This window comes from Sceloporus occidentalis, unplaced genomic scaffold, assembly GCF_023333645.1.
Source record: "Sceloporus occidentalis isolate IW3139 unplaced genomic scaffold, rSceOcc1.0.p SCAF_23, whole genome shotgun sequence".
Lineage (NCBI taxonomy): Eukaryota > Metazoa > Chordata > Lepidosauria > Squamata > Phrynosomatidae > Sceloporus > Sceloporus occidentalis.
Genome location: NW_028317003.1, coordinates 3,548,042 through 3,573,941, shown reverse-complemented (window position 1 = coordinate 3,573,941; position 25,900 = coordinate 3,548,042). Strand labels below are relative to the sequence as shown.

The 25,900-nt window shown below is 38.3% G+C and overlaps 1 protein-coding gene across 1 annotated transcript; it reads right to left on the bottom strand.

Moving 5' to 3' along the window:
* Window positions 1–25,900, bottom strand: LOC149300701 (intraflagellar transport protein 70A). Its single transcript, XM_089484908.1, has 19 exons — window positions 25,847–25,900; window positions 24,714–24,779; window positions 23,936–24,145; window positions 23,653–23,709; window positions 21,586–21,721; window positions 20,802–20,906; window positions 14,912–15,040; window positions 14,448–14,497; window positions 13,355–13,507; window positions 12,418–12,483; window positions 11,021–11,074; window positions 10,663–10,728; window positions 9,705–9,781; window positions 8,672–8,882; window positions 3,804–3,875; window positions 3,493–3,596; window positions 2,735–2,813; window positions 2,456–2,585; window positions 1–137 (listed from the first exon to the last, which is right to left on the bottom strand). The coding sequence occupies exons 1-19, from the start codon at window positions 25,898–25,900 to the stop codon at window positions 1–3; spliced, it is 1,956 nt and encodes a 651-aa protein (XP_089341034.1).

Genomic DNA, 25,900 nt, shown 5'->3' with positions numbered 1-25,900 from the left:
TTAAATGTTCCAAGAAGCGATCTCATAGATTAATGCTTTCAGCTGTCTAGACTCATAAGTAACCGTATTCTTCCCAATATGCATTCTTTCTTCTTCCAATGGCTGCTCAATCATAGCTGGAATGCTTTTACCGTAAACTGGTCAAAATAAAACAAACAAAAAACATATGAGCCTGTAGTTTAGTATACAATAGTGTTTTTGCTTCATAAACCGCAACAGTATTTCATATTTGCACATCTCCCCAATTGCTGCTGATTGGTCATGTTTTGAAATGTAAAGATAAACTAAAAGAAAAAATCTGATTGCTGCCTTTAGTCAGCGACCGCTCCACAGAGCAGGCAGCCTAATTTGATTGCTTACTCCCATGGTAACCTATTGTGTAAAAAAAAAAAAGTTAAAGCTGCTCTTTTGTGAGATCGGCTGCCAAGCATGCTGGGAAAAAACATGAATCCACATCACAGGTGCCTCCATACTTAAACCTCTCTCACTAACAAATATATATTAAATAAATTGTGTAGCCAATTAAAGAAGGTGCACAGAGGTGTAAAAAGCTTAGGTCACTTGTGCAAATACATATTTGTGTCTTTAGCATAGGTATGAGATGTAAACCCTTATTTGTGTGCCTACTGAGTGATTTATTATGTACTATGTGGGCTTTGTGTGCAATCTACATGTATGTACCTCTCTCTATATATATACACACACACACAGTATACATGTTTTAAAGATTTTCTTTTAGCTTTAGTTACTTTAAAGGGGTTCAAGCAGGCCCGGACTAGCCATCGGGCAGATGCCCCGGTGGGCCGGGCGGCTCAGGGCCGGATTGACGTAGGGGCTGATGGAGCTGCATTAACGCAGGCAGGTCCGGACTGGCCATCGGGCACACCGGGGGGGGGGGTTGTTGTTACTTTATTTAACATCTTCCATGTTAAATAAAGTTTTTGGGGGCTTCCCGGCCCGTTAGAGTGGCGGACCCGGTCGCAGTTGCGGCGGGCTTAAGGGTCCCTACGTTAATGCGGCTGTAGAGGCCGCATAGGCCCAGTCAGTCCGGTCCTGACTGGGCCTATTTTAATGTCTATAATGTAGATTAAAATGTTAATGCTCTTTTGGGAGGTTACAATTCAAAAGAAAATGAGACCAAAAATAACATTGCTTTACACGAGCCATATGTGGCAGAATGCACAGAAGTAGAATCTTCTGTCGGCAGAAAAAAAAGTATTTCGGAATAAGACACAGAGGTTTTAGCCAGACATTACTGAAGGCAATCACAATAAAATTATTGCAATGTATTGCTGGGTAAGGTGTGAGGGAGTGAGTGTCAGACCTGACGTCTCCTCCACATCAGTGTTTTGGTCCTCATAAGAAGGTGAGTCTGACTCAACTCATGTGTGACTCAACACGCCAAAGGAACAGGGTCTTATTGGCCAATATTGTGCCATGCCACCGGTTTACCTGCTTTCCTGTATGGTTTCCTCCTCACATATTTTTGTGCAGAAAAAGTACTCTGAAAGAAGACTTACCCAATGACCAGATTTACTATACAAAGGTGGTAGATTTTTTTATCCGGGTAATTTTAAGGTAGGGGCCTGGAGCTGCAGCTCCATCAGTCCCTAAGTCAATCTGGCCCTGCCGCGGGCCCGGTCGCAGTTGCTGCTTGCTCCGGCAACAAGGTAAGTAGGGTGAGGGAGGGGGGTGCAGTGAGAAGGGGCAGATAGGGGTTAGATAGTGAGAAATGGGGAGAGGGGATAGATAGTGAGAGGGGGTACATATTGAGAAGTGGGGAAGGGGGTACATAGTGAAAAGGGGGAACATAGTGAGAAGGGGCAGATAAGATGGGGAGAGGGGTTAGTGTGAATGCGTATGAGAATGAATTAATAAATGTGTGGATGAGTTGTGTGAATGCGTATGACAATTAATGAATTCATGTGTGGATGAATTGCTTGAATGATTTGTGAGACTGCATTAATGAATGTGTTAATGATTTGTGTGAATGAGTGAGTAAATGCAAAGATGGTACATAAAGGGTGGGCTTTAACAAGAAATAAATAAATAAAAATAGGCTGCTCAGGCTTAAATGCCCGGGCCTATTTTTTGTCCCAGTCCAGGCCTGGGTTCAGGCATCCTCCAGGCATCATATGCACCTTAAAATTTTTGTGAAGTCCCCCTTGCAAGGCATACCTTGTACCACATAGGGGGAAGGGGAAACTGCAGTAAAATAAATGCAAGTAATTTCATGTGCATTTATCGCTGGGATACTGGAGTGTGGTTTGAGATATATGTTTTGTTTTGCTTTTTTAATTTATACTATTATATCATGTGATCAAATGCAGATATAGTGTGAACTGCTAAATCTAACTATAGCAAAACTACAAAAATGTGTCCTGACCCAGTCACTCAAAGGGTAACATACATACATACAAAAGTTTTATTATATGGCAATGTGATTTTGACTTACTTTCACAGTGTTCCAAAAACTGTATACATTCATAGATGACGGTGTCCCGTAACATGATCATATGCTTGGACATGTTTTCAAGCAAAGAAAGAAAGCACCTTTTTGCATAAAACCAGGTATCTGTCCCAAGCTGGGAAAAAAAGGAATATTGTTAAAAGGTTAAACATAGTTAAGAAGAACTAGAACTATTTGATTACAAACATCTTATACAAGGTAGGTTGCGTATGTTTAGTTGATAAATCTGCGAAACCCGAACAAGCAGTTTATAACTATACTTGCCTTTTTATTATACGGCTCCAAGCTTTTAATAACTCGCGAGATGCCAAACTCATAGTTGCCTTTAGCGCAGTAAAGAGTTCTATTCAAAAAAGAATCAGCAGACTGGTTAATTCCATTTCAGTAAAGAAATACATTTTCATTGATTATGTCACCATCTTATTAGAGATTTTTTGGGGGATTAGGTTCAGTGGTATATATTTTACATTTAATCAGTTAGCCTCACTAGTTAGACATCGCTATAATGTAGATTAAAATGTTAATGCTCTTTTGGGAGGTTACAATTCAAAAGAAAAAGAGACCAAAAATAACATTGCTTTACACAAGCCATATGTGGCAGAATGCACAGAAGTAGAATCTTCTGTCGGCAGAAAAAAAAGTATTTCGGAATAAGACACAGAGGTTTTAGCCAAACATTACTGAAGGCAATCACAATAAAATTATTGCAATGTATTGCTGGGTAAGGTGTGAGGGAGTGAGTGTCAGACCTGACGTCTCCTCCACGTCAGTGTTTTGGTCGTCATAAGAAGGTGAGTCTGACTCAACTCATGTGTGACTCAACACGCCAAAGGAACAGGGTCTTATTGGCCAATATTGTGCCATGCCACCGGTTTACCTGCTTTCCTGTATGGTTTGACAGCATGTAGAAATCACCTGGCATAAGAGTTCAGAGAATTCCTTTTCTAGAAACTTTGCCTGGCAATCTTGGTTTCCTCCTCATATATTTTTGTGCAGAAAAAGTACTCTGAAAGAAGACTTACCCAATGACCAGATTTACTATACAAAGGTGGTAGATTTTTTTATCCGGGTAATCGTAGGCAACCTGTTCCTCTTCTTTCTCAATCTTCCTCATGAGTTCTTCTGCCTAAAGAGAAAATGAAACAAAATAATGCAATATAACTAAGAAATGCATAATCCAATGTGAATGCAGTAAAATGTCCATGAACAATGGACTCCAAAATTACATTAAAAAAAAAAAAATCCTTTAAAATTACAGTATTGAAGCAGTAATGTTGGCTTCATGGGTTTTTACACGTATAGAACACATATGGGTTGACTCAAGCATACTTACCTCTTCGTTTTGGTTAGTCATTATGTAGGAAACACACAGATTTGCAAGGACAATGGCACTGACATTCAAGATCTAAAAGAGAGACAAAAAGAGAATTGTTTATCACAAAACAATAGAATTCACAGGATGTGTAAACCAATTGGAACAAATAAAGAAAAACGATATGATTAATCATAACACTTAAAACAAACACTAAGCTGGTAATAGATGTCATGCAGGTCTTGGGAAACTCAGGAGGCTAGCATATGCAAAAATGCCATGTATATATATATATATATATATATATATATATATATATATATAAAACTTTTATTTCCTAAGAAGTTAATAACGCTCTGTACTAGAGCCCAAAAAGGAAAACGTTGGCCAAAGACAAGCCCTCTGGGTGTTTACCAATGAACCTACTTAGGACCGTAGCAGATTCCATTTAGCTTTCCTTCCAGTTCCTCTGTGATGTTCTCCGACCTAAGTGAAGACTACTTTGAAATCAAAGGAGGGAGCTGAAGTTGTGGTAACTCCTGGAGGCTGGGAATTGTTAGGAGAATGATACATTTTCTAAGCACACTCATGCATGCCATGAACCCCAAAAAAGTAAAGCTGAACGCAAAAGGCTCTACTGACATTTAACTAGTTTAAGTTCATTTAAATAATTACTTGTTAATCAGAACATGTGTTTCCATTAAGCTCATGAGAAAATGCTTTTTAAACTGTGCTAAGGTCTGTATTGGAGCTTTACAATTTACAATAAATGAAAGCATTTTTAAAATAGCAATAATAAGGTACATATTAGATGTGCCATTCTGTATTTTTTGGAATAAAAAAACGTGTACCTGAATACAGGATACACCAAATATTTGAAAGAAGCATGATTTATAATCCATGGGGCTGTTTTATTAAACACTTCTTTTTAAAAAAATATTTTTAAATGTTTTCACTTTTTAGTTTTAGTTTACTTAGTTTCAAGAGAGGCCCTAAGGTCAAGAGATCCCCTGATGATGTCAGTGATTATTATTACTATTTTTATTTAGTTTTATTATTGTATAAGAATAATTGTAAACTTTAGTACTCCTCACTCTTCTCTACTTACCAATTACGCATCGATCACAAAGCCGGGCTTTATCTGAGCCTTTTCATTCTCAAATCCTACGCTTTGTGTTTCAATATACTTACGGTTTTTACGGTTTGGAAAATATTTTTCTTGAAAGAGCCTATAGGGCATACTTAATGTTTGAACAATCAGTGTAATTGTTTTGGAGATACCTACAGTATCTCACATGTGAGTACACCCCTCACATTTGTTATAAATATTTTATATCTTTTCATGTGACAACACTGAAGAAATTACTCAATGAATCTCTGCATATGAAGCTGAGCACGTGCACTCAACTTCTTTGGCTGACCATGGCGAGGCCTGTTCTGAGTGGAACCTGTTCTCTGAAACCGCTGTATGGTCTTGCCCACCGTGCTGCAGCTCAGTTTCAGGGTCTTGGCAATCTTCTTATAGCTTAGGCCATCTTTTTTTCAGATCCTCAGAGAGTTCTTTGCCATGAGGTGCCATGTTGAACTTCAAGTGAGCAGTATGAGAGAGTGTGAGAGCGATAACACAAATTTAACACACCTGCTCCCCATTCACACCTGAGACCTTGTAACACTAATGAGTCACATGACACCGAGGAGAGTGGAAATGGCTAATTGGGCCCAATTAGGTGTACTCACTTTTGTTGCTAAGGTGTTAGACATTAATGTCTGTGTGTTGAGTTATTTTGAGGGAACAGCAAATTTACAAGTTATACAGGCTGTACTTTACATTGTAGCAGAGTGTCATTTCTTCAGTGTTGTCACATAAAAAGATATAATAAAATATTTACAAAAACTGTGAGGGGTGTTCTCACTTTTGTGAGATACTGTAGCTTAAAAGTTCAAAGTGAAGCTGAGATCAGTGTCAGCAGTATCTGTTCAATTCTGAAGTCCTCTCTCATCTCCTCAACCCATGCCTACAAGAAACTATTTCATAAACATATGTAATAGAGTTTAAAGAACCATTTACTCTATATGCCTGTGAAAGTAGCTTTAGCTACCCACCATAGGTTAAAGTAATTATTCATCTACATTTGTTTCCCTAAGTGGAATCCTCAGCGTATGGACTGGGGAAATGGGAGGCGAGTTCATTAGTGGAAGCACCAGTTGTACAGGTTGTGTACTGGCAGACACTGGCAAACGTCTGTAATAATTTTAATAAATACATTTAATTATACTAACTAGCATGAATGTTACAGACCAGATTTTGCCAAATTGTATGTTCAAAGAAACACCCCAGCCCAATCCCAAGGTAATGCATGTTGGAGTCAATTTTGCATTGACTCCACTATATTTTACTGCATCCATACCTCAATTTTTACAGAAAAATAAGTCTTTTGATTTGTTTCCCACTTCCCAGGCATGCTTGAACCCCTTTTATTATAAATCCAAATTATTATGTGATAAATTACTTGCTATGTCTTGCTATGAGATATGATGGTGCTATATAAATAAGTAAAAAGAAAATTATAATACTTAGATGTGTCACCTGTACATAAGTAACATGCAAGCTAAGGTGGACTTGATGTCAGGTAGAATTTAACTTGTAACCCTTAAATTTTTAGGCACAGCCACTGAAAGAATAAAATATTAACTAACACTGATTGAACTAAGGAACGTCTGGAGAAACAAAAGCTCTTTTAAAGCTCTTAATAAATAGTTTAATATCAGGGATATTGTGGGTCCTTGGTGGACAGACCCTAGCAATAGTAGTATGGGCTGGAGAGAAAAAAACTGTACAAAAGCCAGGTATTTAGGACTAAATGATACTGAAGCTCACTGGACAGACAAACACTTTGAGAACATTCTTGTGTCACAAACACAATGCCAACTCCATGCAATACCAGAAAAGGGGAAATTAAAAGAATATTGGCACATTCTCTTTTTTACCGAAACTTTTCTCCTGCAAGGGCATCCCTCAATGTTACACTGTCCCAGCTATGAAGCACAGGAGAAAAATAATGATTAAGACGTTACAACAATGTCATTACTGTCATTATTTATGTATTTACCATTTAGGGGTCGGGGTTTTGGACACATTTTTCTACTTCGGTGCCTGGGCCATTTTCTTCGCTCCATGGACGCATTAGTGCCTAAAGCTTTTTACTTTAACCTCCACTTTTTGCTCACTGTCTCTGACAGATCATCAGTATTCTCTATCGTGCAATTTAACCCTTGTTTAACAGCCTATGTTGTCTGATTTTCACAAATATATTTGCGGGATAGTTTTGTACTGTGTAAGAGACTACTATTTACAACATCACTTTTAACACTTTAAAAACATTGGAGAGGCCTGGCCAAATAAGTTCACAATCATAATAGGGCTATAGCTACAATTAAAGTGGATACTTACTATATTGGTTCTTATATTTTTCACAGCTTCCCCACCAACAATTTCATAGGCCAGAAATAAATACCATATTGGCTCGAATATAGGCCGCACTTTTTTCAAACAGTTTAAGTCTTTAAAGTGGGGGTGCGGCCTATATTCGGGGTGTAGCGCCCGACGGCCGGGACATGCAGTCCCGGGCGCCGGGCAGGCAGCGGGGTTAGGATACAGATCCCCCGCAGCGGTGCAGGGGACCTGTATCCTACTCTCGGATGTGGTCAGACAGCCTCCCCTGCCAGCACTTCCCACGGGGGGAGTGGCGGCACGGGAGATTCGCCAGCAGCGGCGATGCGCGTAAACAGCCTCCGCTGCCGGCACGTCTGCATGATGTGCTTTAACAATCTCCCTTGCCGGGAATTTCCACGGGGGGAGTCCCGGCAAGGGAGATTTTTAAAGCACATCATGCAGACGTGCCGGCAGCGGTGGTTGTTTCTGCTCGCATCGCCGCTGCCGGTGAACGTCTGCGCGAACAATCTTCCGGAAGTTGAATACGTGTTATGTGTAGATGTCCCCCGCCGGCCCCGCAAGACCCCGTGGAGTCTGCACCGGTAAGTCTGGTGGGGGAGGACATCTTGGGGACAGAGTGGCAGCATATCTCGGGGGGTGGGGGTAGAGTGGCAGCATATCTCGGGGGGGTACATCTTCGGGACAGTGTGGCAGCATATCTCGGGGGGGGGGCAGAAACTTTTTTCATTAAAAAAGCACCTAACTTTTAGGGTGCGGCCTATATTCAGGTGCAGCCTATATCCGAGCCAATACGGTACTTGGTCATCATGCTTTTTGAAAAACATTATTTTTATACATTTTTGTGATCTATTTCATGGCTTGGTTTACTCACGCAATTGATATAAATATATATAAATAAATTATACATACTTTTATATTATATATATATATGCCTACAAATGCACAATTCAGAGATAAGGGTACTTATTATTATTATATATATGCTGTTCTTGCATACTCCTGCTTCTACCAAGTTAGCTTGGTGGAAATGCATCAAGATTTCTCAGTAGTTGAGAACTTATAGAAACCAGTGTAGATACTACAGAGAAGTCATATTTTTTTTCTAAATAGATACATGATGGCATAGATGAAGCTGCCATCTAACAAATAATACACTGAAACTTGTCTAAGTAGTTTGGGTAAGCTAGTGACTGGACTAATGGTATTCTGTTGTAAATGCCCACCCCCATAGTTGGGAAGCTGTATAGATCCTGCCTTAATTTTTCCAGCTAGCCCAACATCTGACCAGCTGTATTTAAAGTTGTCCTGGTTTCACCCAACACACAGTTGGTGAGCAGTCAAATTTCAATGTATTATTTTGAATAAAACCCATAAACATACATATCTGCAATGTGACACATCACTTCCAAAAAGAATGAATATGAAATTTACTTACGTTGTCATAGTGTTTTTTGACAATTGGTTCATAAAATCCAATGGCTTCCTTGTATTTGTTTTCTTGCATGAACAGGACATGAGCCACATTCAGTTTCCAGACATCGTGCTCATTGCAAAACTCAACCGATTTCCGGAAAATCTTTTCCACCATCTGGTAGTTCTCCATGTTCCAGTAAATTTTCGCCTGAGCCATCAAAACAGGGATATACCTATCAATGTATACGAGAGATGCCAGTGATATAGCTGAAACTCCAAAAATAAATAATCAAAATACTGCTATCTATATTATGATCAAATAAGATCCATGTTTTTATTTTATTAATAACGCATAAAAAATATGATCTGCAGCTGAAATAAAAAAAAAATGGTATTAAGGTAATAATATTTAGCATTTGAGTTTGCCAAACATTTTTCATATAATTTTATCACTGTGAACACTACTACTGTGTAACGATACTAAAACAGATTTTGTGTAGGATGATCAGTTTGCTTCTGTTTACTATACTTTAATAACAAATTACATTAGGCTAGATCTAACATTCTGGCAGCTAATTTGGAGTAGATTGCAAACAAATTTAGTGACGAAACAGAAAGTTTCCTGGTGGAAATATATATATATAATTATATATTTTCTTGAGTGATTATTTAAAGAAGTCCCTGGAGTGCCGGTAACTATTTTTGGATGTTTTATGATTTGCTGTTGCAGCTACTTGGCACCGGGCTAAAAAGGTGGTGATTGGTGTGCAATTGTTAATTTTGGACATTATATATATATATATATATATATATATATACACACACGCACACACACTAGATTATATGGGCAGATAGACAGGTTAAAAAAAAAAACCCAGAACATTAGTCTGAGGATTGTTTACAGTTTTTTAGGCACAAATTAGACCTGGAAATTATGAGAATTACCGTATGCTGGGTCTTACAAGTACAAAAGTATTACGACTATTTGATTAGTCATTTCTTTAAGATAATTTACCAGTCTGAAATATACAGAAAAATCTGAGTATTATTCTCACTTATCAAGTGCTTCATCATATTCATTTACAGCTTTCTTAACAGCCTCATCATCTCGGTTGTGTCTTGCCTCTTGCACCTGAAAAAAGGATGGCTTTATTACAAAAAAAAAGCTTGGTAAATCGTCTTCCATAGTTAATAGGTTATGGACCCAACCTTTTTGGTCCTCGAGACGTCTGCCCCTACCACTTAAGCAGTCAAGTCATAGATAATATGTATTATATATATATATATATATATATATATATATATATATATATATATAGGTATATATATTGCACTATAAAAATGAGACCTAAAGCCTACAGGACAAAGAATCGTCTGGAGATAAAAATAAGGGAGAGGCAAAGTGAAACAATGTAAGCTTCCGGAGGGTACCCATTAATGATTTGTTTCACTTAATACGTAAGGAAGGTAGCGATACATTTTGAAGGCATTTTTGTAACACACATATTTTTGTATATAATGATATACGGGATACGATTACCTGGATCTACAGGTAACTTGGTTTAACGGTACATTATATGATATTGATTCTCTTTTTCAGCCACTTTGTGAGCAATATATTGTGCCCTACCAAACAGAGGATCCACGCTAAAAATAGCAGCATGATGCTGCAAAGTTATCCTAACCTCCAGTTCACCAAACAGATTCCGTGAAACTTTTACCAACTGGTCATTGTTAGTTAGGGTTTCATAAAATTGTGTATGATTTTGAAGCCCCCCATTTATTTGAACTTAAAAGAACCCTGCATTTCAAATGCATACCAGATAATGTTGCCAATGTTGAAACATGGATTGTTGCAAATTAATCGACTGATAATCATTTCAGCAAGGACCCCCTTACCTTTTTTTTCCGTAAGTCTATATTGTTAAGTGATGCACTACTTGCCCTGTGTACCCATTGTACAGAGCTGTGGAATATGATGGTGCTATAGAAATTGATACATAATAATAATACCTGTTTTGTTAATTTTCTTAGTTGTTCAGTGAGCATCCCTGCTAGTTCGTCAAGCTTAAGGAAAGCCTACAGAGAATAAAGTGAGCTATTATATAAAAATGTACAAAACAGGGCTAGCAAAATAACAAATCCATGTAATTCAGCAAATTTGTGCCTTGAAATGACATAAATCACAAAAAATACACATAAATAAAATATATTGAGCAATCATGGTAGTAATAATAATTAGTATTTTGCAATAAATAATATACATGGCTCCCATATTCCGAAAAGCTAGCCTGTTTTCTTAGTCTGGACATATTTTGTGCAATAGCTTTGATGCAGCTATATAGTCGTAAGTAACTGAAATACAGCATACCTCATCTGGAGCTGTCTGGCATGTTATCAGGGCATCCAGAAAATCATATAGATACTGAAAAACACATTAAAACAGAACATATTTTACAGTCGTACATATTGTTAAAATGTATTAGAAAAATTCCCAATTTTTTTTTTTTAAAACTGTGAGTGCTTGTGGTTTGGCTAAAATTGCAATAAATTTTTTTGCCAAGTCACAAATTGGACAAAAGACCCACTCGCAAATTCACTAAAGGAAGCCAGAATTAGCATTCACAAAAAACTTACACACAATTGGACGCAGTGGATTAACCAGTGAGTTATACAACTGTCTCAGGGATAGGGTGCTCCAACACTCTTGAAAAAGGACTGGTTGGAAAGAAAGAAAGAAAGAAAGAGGGAGAGAGAAAGGAAGTCAGGGAAAGAGTCAAAGACAGAGGGCATGGGAGTGAGGAAAGTAGTCAGAGAGAGAGAAGGAAGGAGTGAGTGAGTATGTATGTATGTATGTTCGGGTGATTGTTTAAGTGTGTGTTAGAGGGGGTGTATGTGTAAGTGTGTGCTAGTATGGTTGTGTCTATTAGCATGAATGTGTCTGTGTGTGTTAGCATGCTAGCATAAATATGTACCATTCATAAATCTGTACACTACCATAGCTGTTTTCATGGAAAATAATGACATTTCTAGCTGTGGTAACATATTGGCAAAAGGGTTTTCTAATGATCAATTAGCCTTTTAAACTTAAAATTGGATTAGCTGACACAACGTGCCATTGGCACAGGAGTGATGGTTGATGATAAAGGGCCTTTCTACGCCTATAAAGATATACAGTTATAAATCAGCTGTTTCAGCTACAATAATCATTGACAACATTAACATTGTCTACACTGTATTTCTGATCCATCTGATGTTATTTGTTTTTCTGTCAAATACAAGCAAACTTCTGGGCGACTCCAAGCTTTTGAACGGTTGTTTATGTCATGAGTGTGTATTAGAATGATTGTGTGTGTGTTAGTAAAAGTATGTATGTGTAGCATATGTGTGTATGTTAATTACTGAGTGGCAAGGGGCTTATGGGGCTGCCTTACATGCTCCCTGGGCCAGAAGATGCCAGCCATTCCCATCACTGACTCATTTTTTGAGCAAAACTGTGTTCATTTGCTCTATAATGCAGGTGCACAATTGCACGTTTCCTAACATGTTCTGAGGCACAGCATTTTAGGTCCAATACAAGATACACACATGGGGCAGGCCTACCAACATAGCTCGTACCTCGAGTGGGTCAATGATTTTTCCTTTTACCTCAAAGGCTATTTTTTTTTTAGGTAACATGAGGAAATCATTCAACATTTATTGATTGTGTTTTTTATCAAATCAACTTTTTTATATATTATTTCGATTATATGTTCAAGAAAAACTTACTGGAGTGAGAAATTTGTAAGTCAGATGAGCATTCTCAGCAAGCACGTCTGCTGCAAGATCAAAGTACTGTGTAGAAAACACAACACAGCGTTAATAATATTGCCATACATATAATCTGTCTTCTGTTAACAATGGAGGGAAAACATTTTCTCAACATTTCAGATATTGCTAAGATTTTACCAGCTCTGAGCTCCTTTAGGCCAAGGGAAAACCACATATAAAAACAGAAATCTAATGTCATCAACACTTTAAATTAAAAAGGGGACACAGAAAGGAACTGAATCCCAGAACAATCAAATCAATAACTAAATAAAACAGGATTCTAAAGTATATCCTTTATTAGTGATTCATTAAAAATACTAAAATGATGGGTGATATCAGATTCCCTCAATAGGGTAGCGTATCCCTATGTGAAAAGACATAAAGGCTATGAACTTAAAACACTTAAAAACATTCTCTCATGACTGTCTGAATAGTCTCTTTTATTCAAATTCTAGTGTCGACACCTCTTGTGTGGACCAGGCCACTAGAAGAGGCAAGAATGCAGCAGGGTCACGTAACACATGACCTGCAGTAAAAGCAAGAAAAGAAGGCTACAGGTGAGGTAAGCGGGTGTGGGAAGAAGTGAGCATTAGCATGACTGTGTATGTGCAAGTGTCTGTGTGAGAGGAAGTGTGTGTTAGCATGAATGTATGTATATATATTTGTGTGTTAGCATGAATGTGTTGGTGTTAGCATAAGTATGTGTGTTAGTGTGAGAGTATATGTGTGTTAGCATGTAAGTGTTATGTAAATATGTTAGTTACCTGGGAGGCAAAGGGCTGACGGGCCATTTGGCTTTACCTGCACCTAGGCCAGAAGGTGCAAGCCCTCCCCTGGTCTCAATGACGGTTGGACACATAATGAATTTCAAGATGTCAAGTTACAATTTAAATACCTCATATTTGCAGTAGAGTAGTAAGAGATTTCCAAATGTTTCTGGGGGGAACGGATTCTGCTGCAGCAAAAACTGTAGTTTCTCAAAGCCTTCAGTGGGTTTTGCATCCATGTTCATCAAAGCTTGATTGTGAAGAGTAACTGGGTCAAGTTCCTATAGTTGAATGAAACAAAAGCGAAAAGCAAAACATTGCCATTTATAAAATGCTTTGTAAGAAAGTGTAGGGGTCGCCTTTATGGATGTGAAAAGGCCACCTCTTAAAATGTATCACTGCACATAAGTAAATTAGACTCTCACTGTGAGCTCAGGGCATGGGAGTCAACATGAATAGGATATAAAGCTCTCATATTCAAGGACTACACTGTCACTGTACACAAATTGTCAGGCACCACCGGGATTCAAACCTGCAACCCTGTGGATTCTAGGTAAATCACCTATCCACTACTCCACTGGGTGGATCTTGAATTGCACTGTCCTTCTGCCTCTCCTTGGACCATGCTGTTCCCTAATGCTCTTGAAACACCTGCCCCTCGTTTAGTCAATTAAGGCTTAATATAAACCATCCATTAGCCTAGCCTCATTGCTAGAGCATTGTGTTCCTGACCCTGTATACTAAGCTAATGCTTTGCTGCATTTGATCTGTCTCCTGTGTATGACTCTTGGCTACGTCAACGATCCAGTTTTGTGTACCAGACCTCGGTGTGTTCCAGACGTACCTACCTGTCCAGCTGCTTCCTTGCCACGTGCCCTGCCTGAGGGCTTCCTAGCAGCGTGCCCTGCCTGAGGGCTTCCTAGCCGTGTGCCCTGCCTGAGGGCTTCCTAGCCGTCTTCCCTGCCAGTGGGCTTCCAGTTTCCTGCCTGTTTTTCTCCTGCTCTCTCTGAACACCTAAAGATGGCGCCTAAGAGAAAATCTAAAGCTAAAGTAGCGTACAGCCCTGAACTGGACACATCAGCCTGCCTACAGCCATGTTCTGAACCTGAACCTGCCCCTGCATTGAGACTCCTACCTGATCCGGCACCGAGTGCCCTGACACAAATAAAAAACGGTCTGGCTCCTTTTAAAAGGGCACTGAGCAAATGCCGTATGACTTACCTCTTCAGATCTCGGTGGCATATCTGTCAGAGCTTCTTGTGCAGCTTCATCTAAGAGCAATATAAAAAACACTTATCACAAAATAAATCAGCGATAGACTGCAACAGCAAGTTACTAGATCAGTTAATGTTAAAAATTCTCATAATTCCCTGTATATATAAAAAACGTGGTTCAAAAGCCTTTTGTTATAAAATGAATTATAGGTGTAAAGTAAATGGATTTCTTTATGTACTCCATGCACCAGAAACTGTAATGGGAGTGTGCTTTAATTAGATATCTGTAACACTATAAGCAAACTAAAAATGGTTATATTTTTATAGTTTCATGTTAACTAAGTTAGTAAGTGCATAGTGCTGCTTTAATTGTCGATCGGATGTTGGACATACTATTGAAATCAGTATATTCCAGTATATAACTTAAGCCAAATATATTTTTATACTTAATGTTGGGTTGACAATTCTTACAATTTTTTAACTGGTATTCGATAGCGGCTTTGAGATTAAATGCTTCAATAAGCGCTGTGTCATGTAGCACAAGGGTGTTTCCAACACTTCGGACATCAATGCCTTCTGTGGTCATGCCAACACCAAGCTCTAAATCAAAAGAAACCAAAAATGTAATTTTTTTTTCCACACAAGTCTCAATTTGTATAGATCTTTGCACCACAGATTTATATTAAAATAAGTGAAACAAAGTTTATTATGGAAGCAAGAAGCTAGGAATCTTGCTGCAAACAGTAACATAACATACACACTTCCAATGCAAGAGATAAATCTATAACAAGCAATTCAATGGGAATTCTTGCATGGATTGCAATGGAGGAAATTAAATAAAATAATAATTTTAAAAAATAATGATGATCTATTTTATCTCCATTAATAAATATGGTTTTATATAACACTGCTATTTTTCTACTCTTTCTACTGAAGTTTATGTAAAAATTGCTGTCCTATTACTCGTGATAGATTAATCTCCAACATTCAGTCCAGCCTACTGTGTCCTGCCAGTTAATCTACCTGCTTCACTACTGGCTATAATCAGTTGCTTTGCTTAATAAGAGTATAATTCATGCTGATCTAATACACAGGATTTTCATCAATTACAGCACACTGCCTTTCCAGTACTATATGGACTTAACAAACTAGGATCTAATCACAATTGCCCATAAAATGAATTGTGTTTTTCCAAGGTTAAACCCTTAAGGGTATCGCTGTTTTTTTAAATTATTTTGTCTCACTTATGACGATGTAACGTTTTTGCGGTATTTGAGTTTAGAAATACCCATTGTTTTTATGTTTTTTTGCAAGTTATAGGGGAATAAGTACAAGTAGCACATTGCTATTTCAAAACAATTTTTTCTTAAATCTGGCCATTCTGCCCCCAATGTCCTATTTGGGACACCTTTGAATCCAGTCAGTTAAATTAAAAAAAAACCCATATATGTTTGATGGGGATCTACTTTAACTCTTCCGATGCACTAATTCCACTACCAGCCATTGTCAAATTTTGTGGTGTGATTTTACAGCTTCTGGTAAATATCACAGCCAAACAATACCTCAATATGTGTTCAGCAACATCTCATGAATACAGTGATACCAACCATGAATGGGTTTGTCAGGTTGTTTAGAGGCTAAAAGGCCACATTTGGTACATGCTCATTTCAGGTTTTCAACTTCGAACTTTGACATTTGGTCATCCTTCCCCCATATGTTCATTGAGAGATCTTTGAAGCCGTCTAATTCTATTTACCCCATCTAACCAAATACTTTTGAAAACTAGACACCCAAGGGTACTTCAAATGCTGGTATTTTAACTCTTTCCATGTCAGGATTTTTGTGAACGTAATTTTGCTCATAGAAATAAGCTTTTTTTAATATTCTTTGGCTTTTTAAAAATGTAAAATTTTTTCTTCTTTTTTATTTATTTTAATAATTATATTGTGGTCATTAAGCTGGGTTCCATTGACTTGCATGGTTGAATGAGTTATACCTGTATACAACAAGCAGAGCGAGGCCAGAGTCCGGACAGACCGTCTTGGTAACTTACTTATTTTTACAGCAACACCAATCAAAGATCGTTTTTTTTAATTACATTTATTACGAAATATAAATATATTTCTATATTTATTCTGACAACTTTCCATCAGAACCTGCATTAACTTTTTCAGCAATTTGAGCTACAGTAGCTCGTCTGTTGTATTTGACGACAGGGGCCAGTCTTAACCCCCCACATGCATCAATGAGCCTTGGCAGCCCATGACTGTTGCTTGTTCACCGCTTTTCCTTCCTTGGACCAATTTTTATAAGGTACAGACCACTGCGGATCGGGAACACCCCACAAGAGCTGCATCACAATTTGGCCCTTGTCAAAGTCGCTCAAACCCTTATGCTTACCCATATGCTTTACCCAACATGAAATGTTCACTTGCTGCCTAACAACAGGTGCCATGATAACAAGATTTTATATATATATACACCGTATTTGCTCGATTATAAGACAACCCTGATTATAAGACGACCCCCCAAATCTGAATATTAATTTAGGAAAAAAAGAAAAAGCCTGAATATAAGACGACCCTATAGGAAAAAAGTTTTACCAGTAAATGTTAATTCATCTAAACTATTTTTTTTTTATAAAAACTATGATTGAGAAAAATATTTTGGTTTTATTTCCTTCTATTTTCCAACCTGCCCCCCAGTTATGCACATCTGCCCCAGAAATGCCTTATACCCGCAATATATGCCTTTTAACCCTCTAAATGCCACTGTGCCCCATGATATGCCTTTTGACCCTATATGCCACTGTGCCCCATGATATGCCTTTTGACCCCCTATGTGCCACTCTGCCTCCAGAAATGCCTTATACCCCTATATGCCACTCTGGCATTTAGAGGGTTAAAAGGCATATTATGGGGAAGAGTGGCATCTAGGGAGATTTAAGGCATTCAGGAGGCAGAGTGGCGTATAGAGGGTTAAAAAGGCATTTCTGGAGGCAGAGTGGCATTAAGGGGGTTAAAAGGCATTTCACAGAGCACTCTGCCTCCAGAAATGCCTTATGCCGCCCATTTAACACTCCCTCCCTCCTCCAAACTTACCGGTGCTTCTGACTTCCCTGTCATGTAGCCGGGGCACTGGTGCGGGGAACTCTGATCTCTGACAGCCGGGGAAGGTCTACGTGATGGACGCAGACAACCCCCACTGCTAGCCACACCCAGGGCCGGCCTTAGGGGTGTGCGACCTGTGCGACCGCACAGGGCACCATGGTTGCAGGGGCGCCTGACCGGGACTTAGATTAAAGCATCGGTTTTTTTTTTTGTGTTTTATTTTAAAACTTTATTTAACATCATTCATGTTAAATAAAGTTTTAAAAAAAACCGATGCTTAAATCTAAGTCCCGGTCAGGCGCCGAGCGGTTGCTCGTGAAGTTCTCGGCAACCGCTCGGCGCCCCTTACTCTCCGTGACTCCGTCGCTGTGCCGGCTCTCAACATGAAATGCCGGCACCGCGGCAGAGCGAGAAGACGGATGCCTCCCGCTCTCACCGCAGGACTCCGGCAACAAGGTAAGTGGGGGGGGGTGTAGTTTGAAGGGGCAGAGGGGGGGGTGTAGTTTGAAGGGGCAGAGGGGGGGTGTAGTTTGAAGGGGCAGAAGGGGGGAGTGTAGTTTGAAGGGGCAGAGGGGGGGTGTAGTTTGAAGGGGCAGAGGGGGGGTGTAGTTTGAAGGGGCAGAGGGGGGGTGTAGTTTGAAGGGGCAGAGGGGGGGGTGTAGTTTGAAGGGGCAGAGGGGGGGGTGTAGTTTGAAGGGGCAGAGGGGGGGTGTAGTTTGAAGGGGCAGAGGGGGGTGTAGTTTGAAGGGGCAGAGGGGGGGTGTAGTTTGAAGGGGCAGAGGGGGGGTGTAGTTTGAAGGGGCAGAAGGGGGGAGTGTAGTTTGAAGGGGCAGAGGGGGGGTGTAGTTTGAAGGGGCAGAGGGAGGGGGGTGTAGTTTGAAGGGGCAGAGGGGGGTGTAGTTTGAAGGGGCAGAGGGAGGGGGGTGTAGTTTGAAGGGGCAGAGGGGGGGTGTAGTTTGAATGGGCAGGGGGGGTAGTTTGAAGGGGCAGAGGGGAGGGGTAGTTTGAGGGGCGGTAGTTTGAAGGGGCATGGGGGGGTAGTTTGAAGGGGCAGAGAGGGCGGGTAGTTTGAAGGGGCAGAGAGGGGGGGTAGTGAGGGGGGGCGCCAGAGGAGTAGTCCGCACAGGGCGCCACAACGCCTAAGGCCGGCTCTGGCCACACCTCCTTCCTGCTGCAGCGGAAGTTATCTATGCGAATCGCGTAGACATCTACACGCTGCCCCAGCTACACACCAGGGACTCAGAAGTACCAGTAAGTGGGGCGGGGGGGGAGACAGGAGGATCCAGGTCCCCTGCAGCTGCGGGGGATCTGGATCTTAGTCGTCTCATAGTCAGACCTATTTGAGGTCTGATTATATACATTTGCTCTGAAAAAAATCTTATTACACACACACACACACACAAATGGTCTATTTATGGTTCTATGGAAAAATCACATAAAGCATAATTTCAAACATTGGTATACAGGATTAGGTTTCAAAAGTGGACATTATAGAGAAAATGTAGTTGCTAATAAAATATTAACAGCCAGATATAATTGTTATCTATCTTTTAAACACAAGAGAAAAATCTAACTGAAACATAGGTTTAAAGACATGTTATGCTATTCTTATTTTTTGTAGTTTATTGCACTCCCACCAAATATTGAATATGGAACCTTTGTGTTTATGGCATCTGCAGCAGGACTTAGATACCAGGGGATAAAATGTATTGACCTGAGAGGGGACCATATACCAGCGATTAAAGAAATGTTCTAGTAAATTGACACAGTGGATAACTTTCTTCATATCAGAACAAGATTGAAACCACATACCTAGAGAAAAGGTTTTGCCTATACGGTTTCCCCATTTAATCATTGAAATAGTCTTATCTTTCTCGCTAATGCAATTTAAGAGGTTCATTTGCGCATCAATTTCTAATTAAATTGTTTGTCAATAAAATCATCTAATAAAGAATGGTCTCAAGTAATTTTTAATCCTCTAAAATAAGTAAGAGTATTTATATTTTAGTTGGATATCTGGGAAGGTTAAAGCAATATTATTCTCATAGAGATATGCAAGATTTAGGGTCTGGGATGTAAAACTTTTAAAACCTCTAATGGGGTGGTAATAAAAACTCTGACCTTGATTTTCCTAAATGCACACATATTGTTTATTAAACTGATTACAGGATTACATTGATTATATGGAATTTTTACTATCTTTGGACTAATCCAATAGAAATTAACAGGATTACTAATCTTACAATCAGATTGTTCACAAGCATACCACCCCGTTTTTAGATTACATTTTACATCCCAGAAACTGTGTGAATAAACAAGCTTGATGCAATTTGATAATGTCCGGATATCCAAGTCCCCCATGTTCAATTTTCTTATTCAAAACATGAATTACTACAAATCTCAGTTTTTTGTTAGCCCAGACATATACCGTATTTGCTCGATTATAAGACAAGGTTTTTTTCAGAACAAATGCTCTGAAAAATAACTATTGTCTTATATTCGAGGTTGTCTTCTGACTACAAGGCTTAGATCCAGATCCCCCGCAGCGCTGCATACAACGTGCGCTGCAGCTGCCACTTCCTTTGGGGCTTCTATGACAGAGCGTCGACATCACATGACCTTCCGGTGCTCATTTATAGAAGCCCCTTGTAGGCCAAAAGCATCTAAGACCACTGTCATATATATCTCCAATCTACCCTATCAAAGCCCTTTTCTGCATCAAGAGCTAAAAAAAACGTATTATAATTTATCTTAACGATAAGATTAAATATTTTGTGGGTATTATTGCTACCGGATCCGCCAGATATAAAACCTGATTGGTCTTGGTAGATCATATCTGACATAACTTCTTGTAATCTTCCCGCTAATACCGGTATTTTTGAAAATATTTTGATATCAATGTTTATCAATATAAATCAGAGATAGGTCTCTAATTTACAACATAATTTGGGTCTTTATTGGTTTTCAGTATAGGGTAAATTACTGCTTGAGACCAGGTGCTTTTCCTTGTGTTAGATTTTTTATTGTGCCTGGCACGTCAATTGTCATCAAGGGGTTAAATACAAACTATTCTACATACACTCATTCTGTTCCTACAGAGCTAAAAACAGGGTACATATTGGTCATTTCGACCCATGGTAAAGCAGTGTAACTGCATGTGTATTTTAAATTATTTTAAGTGATGCTTGAATACTTTTCAAATCAATTTGATAAACAAGGGGAAACCCAAAAACAATGTGATGTTGACTCACCTGGGTGCTCTCGGATTCCTCGTTCAATAATATCTGCAATATGTTTTAAAGCAGGTGCATACTGCTTCATACTATAGTAACACAAGGCAATGTTGTAAGATAAGTCTGTCAAGGAAGAAATGAACAAGAAAAATCAGAATTACAAATAGATTATTCTGCGTTTCAATCTGGCTACACAGGATGTACACAATTGCTAAAATGCTTTAAAGGACAATTGTTACAAAAATAATGATTAAAGTGGACTTTAAAAAGCAGACCATGTGGTGCATCGTTGTTAGGCAGCATGTTTAGCTCTATACCTGTTGAAGAACTACAACTCCTATGATGCTTAGCTAGCCATAGGATAAGTGCTGGACATCATAAGAATTGTAAATACATTTAAGATGAAAACTACTTGTTGGCAACTTCTGATATTACTAGAGTAGTGTATTTGCTTGATTATAAGGCAAGGGTTTGTTCAGAAAAAAAAAATCGCTCCACCACACAGCCAACTAAGCCTAGGGGCATGTCACTTTTCTTCATTAAGATCCAAAGTTTAGGGGGTTGTCTTATAATCAGGGTCATCTTATAATTGAGCAAATTTGGTATATCTCATTATCCACATAATATATCCTTCAGACCCAAACATGCTAGACAAATGCATAGACTGTAAACCAAGTCTATGCCACTGAATGGGTTATATATGTACCCAGAATGCCCTGGGTGCATTCCCCAATGTACTACATACAGCTCTTGGAAACCAAGAAAGAGGCTGAATTCTAATGCTTCTGGAACAATGTTTTACCTTGTTTGTAACCCACGACTTGCATTGCAGTAATGAACTTTTTGCATGCTTCTTCATATTGTCCTTCTTTGTACAGTAAACATCCCAAGTTAATATCGCTGTCTGGATCATCAGATGGTATCTGCTCTACCATACTCTACGGGGTGCCAATAAACAAATGCAAGTTAGTGCTGTAAATCTATAAATAAAACATAATAAATACCCAGATACAGACTGCCTTTGATTATAGGTCATACTCTTAAAGAGATAGTATTAAATGTGACACTAAGCTATCATATGCATCAAATTGGATACATTTGGGGATATATATAAATACACACACATATATACATCAACAACTATTGGCACAATTGGTAAAAGGGTGTAAAAAATATCTTTATTGTTTGATCTTTTGATGTTTTCTTCAAACAAAACACAAAAATACTCTGCTCTCATGGATATCAAACAATTGCAAACACAACACAGGTTCATCACCAAAAAATTTAAATAGTTAAATGTATGTGTGGCACAATCACTGGCACTTCTATGAATTCATGTGAGAAAAATATAGTTGACGTATATTCCCTTTGATATTTTACATTTTAGTACACTTGTGTGACTAGGAAAAGAAAGTTGCGACTTCCTGTTTCATAGGGGTATAAATATTCAGTAACACAGAAGCCAAATTCCCTTAGTCATTCATCAAAATGGGTAAGACTTAGGAATATAGATGTGATGTGCGGCAAAAGGTTGTTGAGCTTCTCAAAATGGGAAGTGGCTATAAGAAAATAGCAAAAGAATTAAAAATGCCCATTTCCACCATCAGGACAATAACTAAGAAGTTCCAGTCAACTGGAAATGTTATGCGTTAACCTGGAAGAGGATGTGTGTCTATATTGTCTCAACACACTGTGAAGAGGATGGCTCGAGTGGCTAAAAATCTCAGGATCACAACTGGAGAATCCCAGAAGATTGGGGTAAGAAAGTCTCCAAAAACTACAATCTGACGTCACCTACATCACCACAGGTTGTTTGAAAGGGTTTCAAAAAAAAAAAAAAAAAAGCCTATACTTTCACCCAAAAACAAATTTCAGTTTGCCAGACACTACTGAAACGTCAAATGGGATCAGTTTCTATGGTCAGATGAAACCAAAATAACCTTTTAGTAATAAACAATGGACAGCGGTTGGAAATGATCTAAAACATACATCAAAATCAACACAAAAATGGTTTACGGACCATAAGATCAAGGTTCTTACATTGCCATCCCAGTCCCCTGACTGAAGAGGATTCCACCTGCAATGGCCTAGAAATTCGAAGGATCTGAAGAGATTCTTTATCCAAACTCATCAGGCATTATAGGAGACGACTCAGGGCTGTTATCTTGGCAAAGGGTGGTAACACAAAGTATTGACTAAAAGGGTGCCAATAATTGTGGCACACATATATTTCAACAATTTTTATATTGGGTAAACCTGTGTTGTGTTTGCAATAGTTTGATAACCATGAGAGAAGAGTATTTTTGTGTATTGTCTGAAGAAAAAATGGTTAAACAATAAAGATCATTTTCTCATCCATCTTTGCTCATATTTACCAACGGTGCCAATATTTGTTGAGGGCACGAATTATATATATATATATATATATATATAATTTATAGTGCCACCTAATTGAAGATAAAGGAATAGAATACTTATCAACCTCCTATATGAAACCAAAGTAAAATCAAATAAAAACATAACCGTTATTGGTATATAATATTAGATAGGGAGGGTAACCTCCTTAGAGCACCACACAGCTCCTGGTGTCCTAATCCTGCCTGCCTAAAAAAATGCTAGATAGTCTAAGTGTTACACGTCCGCTAGCATTCTGGAAGGAAAACCTACCAGTGGCAACAGATCTTTCTAAAAAAGTGTGTGAAAAACTATTGTTATCATCTTTCACTTAATTTTGGTTTGGTATAAATGGTAAGTTTGTAAATTCTATTTTACAATTGTAAAATCATTTTTTTATTATTGGCCACACGTTAATTTTAGGATTTATAAAAAAAAAAAAGCGAGACTTGTACCAACATTACCGATCACTTACCTTTGCTCCTGAAAGGTCCTCTTCTGCATACTTTATAGACGCTTGTAATTTTAGCATCTGTAACACATACAAAACATATATAATGTAACAAAAAAAATTAAATATCTTTTAGTATTTTGTAACATTACAACTAAGGATTTTTTTTTTATTTAGTGCCTTTAGTGCTTTTAAAATACGGTCTATTTTAAAAGGTGCCATACAAAACTAAAAAATACTTTTGGCTGTGGACTCACTTTTTCCGAGAACATAAACTCCCATGCAAGTTGAGTATTACGTTCCTTACCTTACTCTGATATGCAGGGCTGTCCAATTGAAATGTTGCTTTCATGGCTTCAGGATACATACATGCCTTGAATAAAGACTGGGCATAGTATAGTTTGTATTCCTCAACTTCAGGGCTAATTTGAGTAAGCTGTTCATAGCAGTCAGCTGCGTTGGCAAAGTCTTGCATCTGATAATAACAGTAACCAAGAAGGGACAGGCCAGCCCTCGACTAGAACAATAACAACATCACATTAACATGCGGGTCATAATAACGTTACATGGTTAACCTCAACAAAGTAAGTAACATGAGATATTAAAGTGTAAAATTAATCATTCCTAGGTATACTCGGGCCAACTTATCTGAAGATAAGAGCTTTTTTTGTCGGAATGCGCATAGTAGTCCTTTGTATACTGGGATATCTGAATGCAAGTACTCTTTGATAGCCACTGCCAGAATAATAATAAAAAGCATGGCTTTGCTTTCTGTTATTTGGCAAAAATGTGGCAAATTTAGATTAAATTAAATTTTACTTAAATTAAGTACATACTGTTAAGCACTTGAATTGCCAGTCTTAATATGTGGAAAATATACAACCCCATGTGTAGTAAATGGTCTGTTCGATACAGTGCTATATATATATATATATATATATATATATATATATATATTTATATACACACAGTATATCACACTATAATATTATCACCATTGTTCAATATCTATAAATATGCCCTTCAAGACACAATACTTCTCAGTTAGATGTCAAAACGGCTTCTTATGAATAACATGCAATTACCCTGTATTGTTTCTGAAGTTCATGGCTGAGTATTTGTATCGCTTCTCCATATCTTGCCTCTTTTATCTGCAAGGTAATAATATAAAGACAAAATAATGCGATATCGTTCGTATTTGCAACAGACTGTCACTGAAGTAATTGGTAATTTTAGTGTTTCGTGTTTTCACATCAATACTTTGTGACTCTGACGTTAAATCTTCCTCCAGCACAGGCAAAGCCAGAGCATTCTTGGCGAAAACTGTACCAGAATCCTGCTTTCAGTCTCAAATAGAATGCTTGCTGTGGTTCTCTTTGTGAATTGTTGTGGCAAACGAACATTTAGCCATTAGAGACATACTTACAACGTAATACATCCTATGTCGAGTAGTTATTACATTTGAAACATGTAATATGGCAGCTTTAACATACAACATTACTTTTTAATGACAAAAAAGTTTAACAATTAGGAAAAGGGACTGGGAAAGGGAACATACGTGTATTTCTTAATATCCCTTTCTATCCTTGATTCAAAATATGACTTGATTCACCTTCGCCCGTCTTCACATTTCTTTTTTAAATATGTTTTCTTGGCTCTACGGTTTTCCCTACTATCTTTATTCATGTTGTCCCCTCACTCAAGTCAATTATTCAAACCTGAAGACAGGTCAGACCACAACATCACATCAGATCAGTCATTTAATAAGTTAAGATAAATGTATATTAACTTGATGTAAATGACATACACATATAATTTGACAGCAGATAAGAACCATTCGGCACATCTAGTCTGCCCATTTTTATCTGCTTTAATGAGTCAGTCCTTGGTCTCATCTTACATTCAGGATAGCCATATGCATGTTTACATTTCCTTACTGTATTAACATCTACCACTTCTGCGGGGAGATTGATCCACTTATCTACCACCTTCTAGGTAATGTAAATTAAAAATGTCCTTACACACTTTATCTAATGTTTTGATTATTTATTTAATTTTTTTTAAACTGCCCAACACTGTGGTGCTGCTCTGAATTATTTTATTTGTCGTAAGTCAGTACTGTTGCAATCTCTGTCACGTATAGGTTACAATCTTTTGTCTTCTCCTCAATTTCGCATTGACAATCAGCTATGCATGTCGCTACCATATTCGTTCTCACCAGTCTGTAGATGGTAGCCGTGTATTGCCCATCCTTGATCTGCAACATGGCCAT

Bases quoted from the DNA above. Each gene is read 5' to 3' on its own strand.
- LOC149300701 (XM_089484908.1), bottom strand. From the start codon at position 25,900: ATGGCCATGTTGCAGATCAAGGATGGGCAATACACGGCTACCATCTAC. The intron at 15,041-20,801 runs GTGAGTCAACAT...CTTTTGATTTAG, and splicing joins AGGAATCCGAGAGCACCCAG to AGCTTGGTGTTGGCATGACC. The intron at 10,729-11,020 runs GTATGCTGTATT...TATTCTCTGTAG, and splicing joins GCCAGACAGCTCCAGATGAG to GCTTTCCTTAAGCTTGACGA.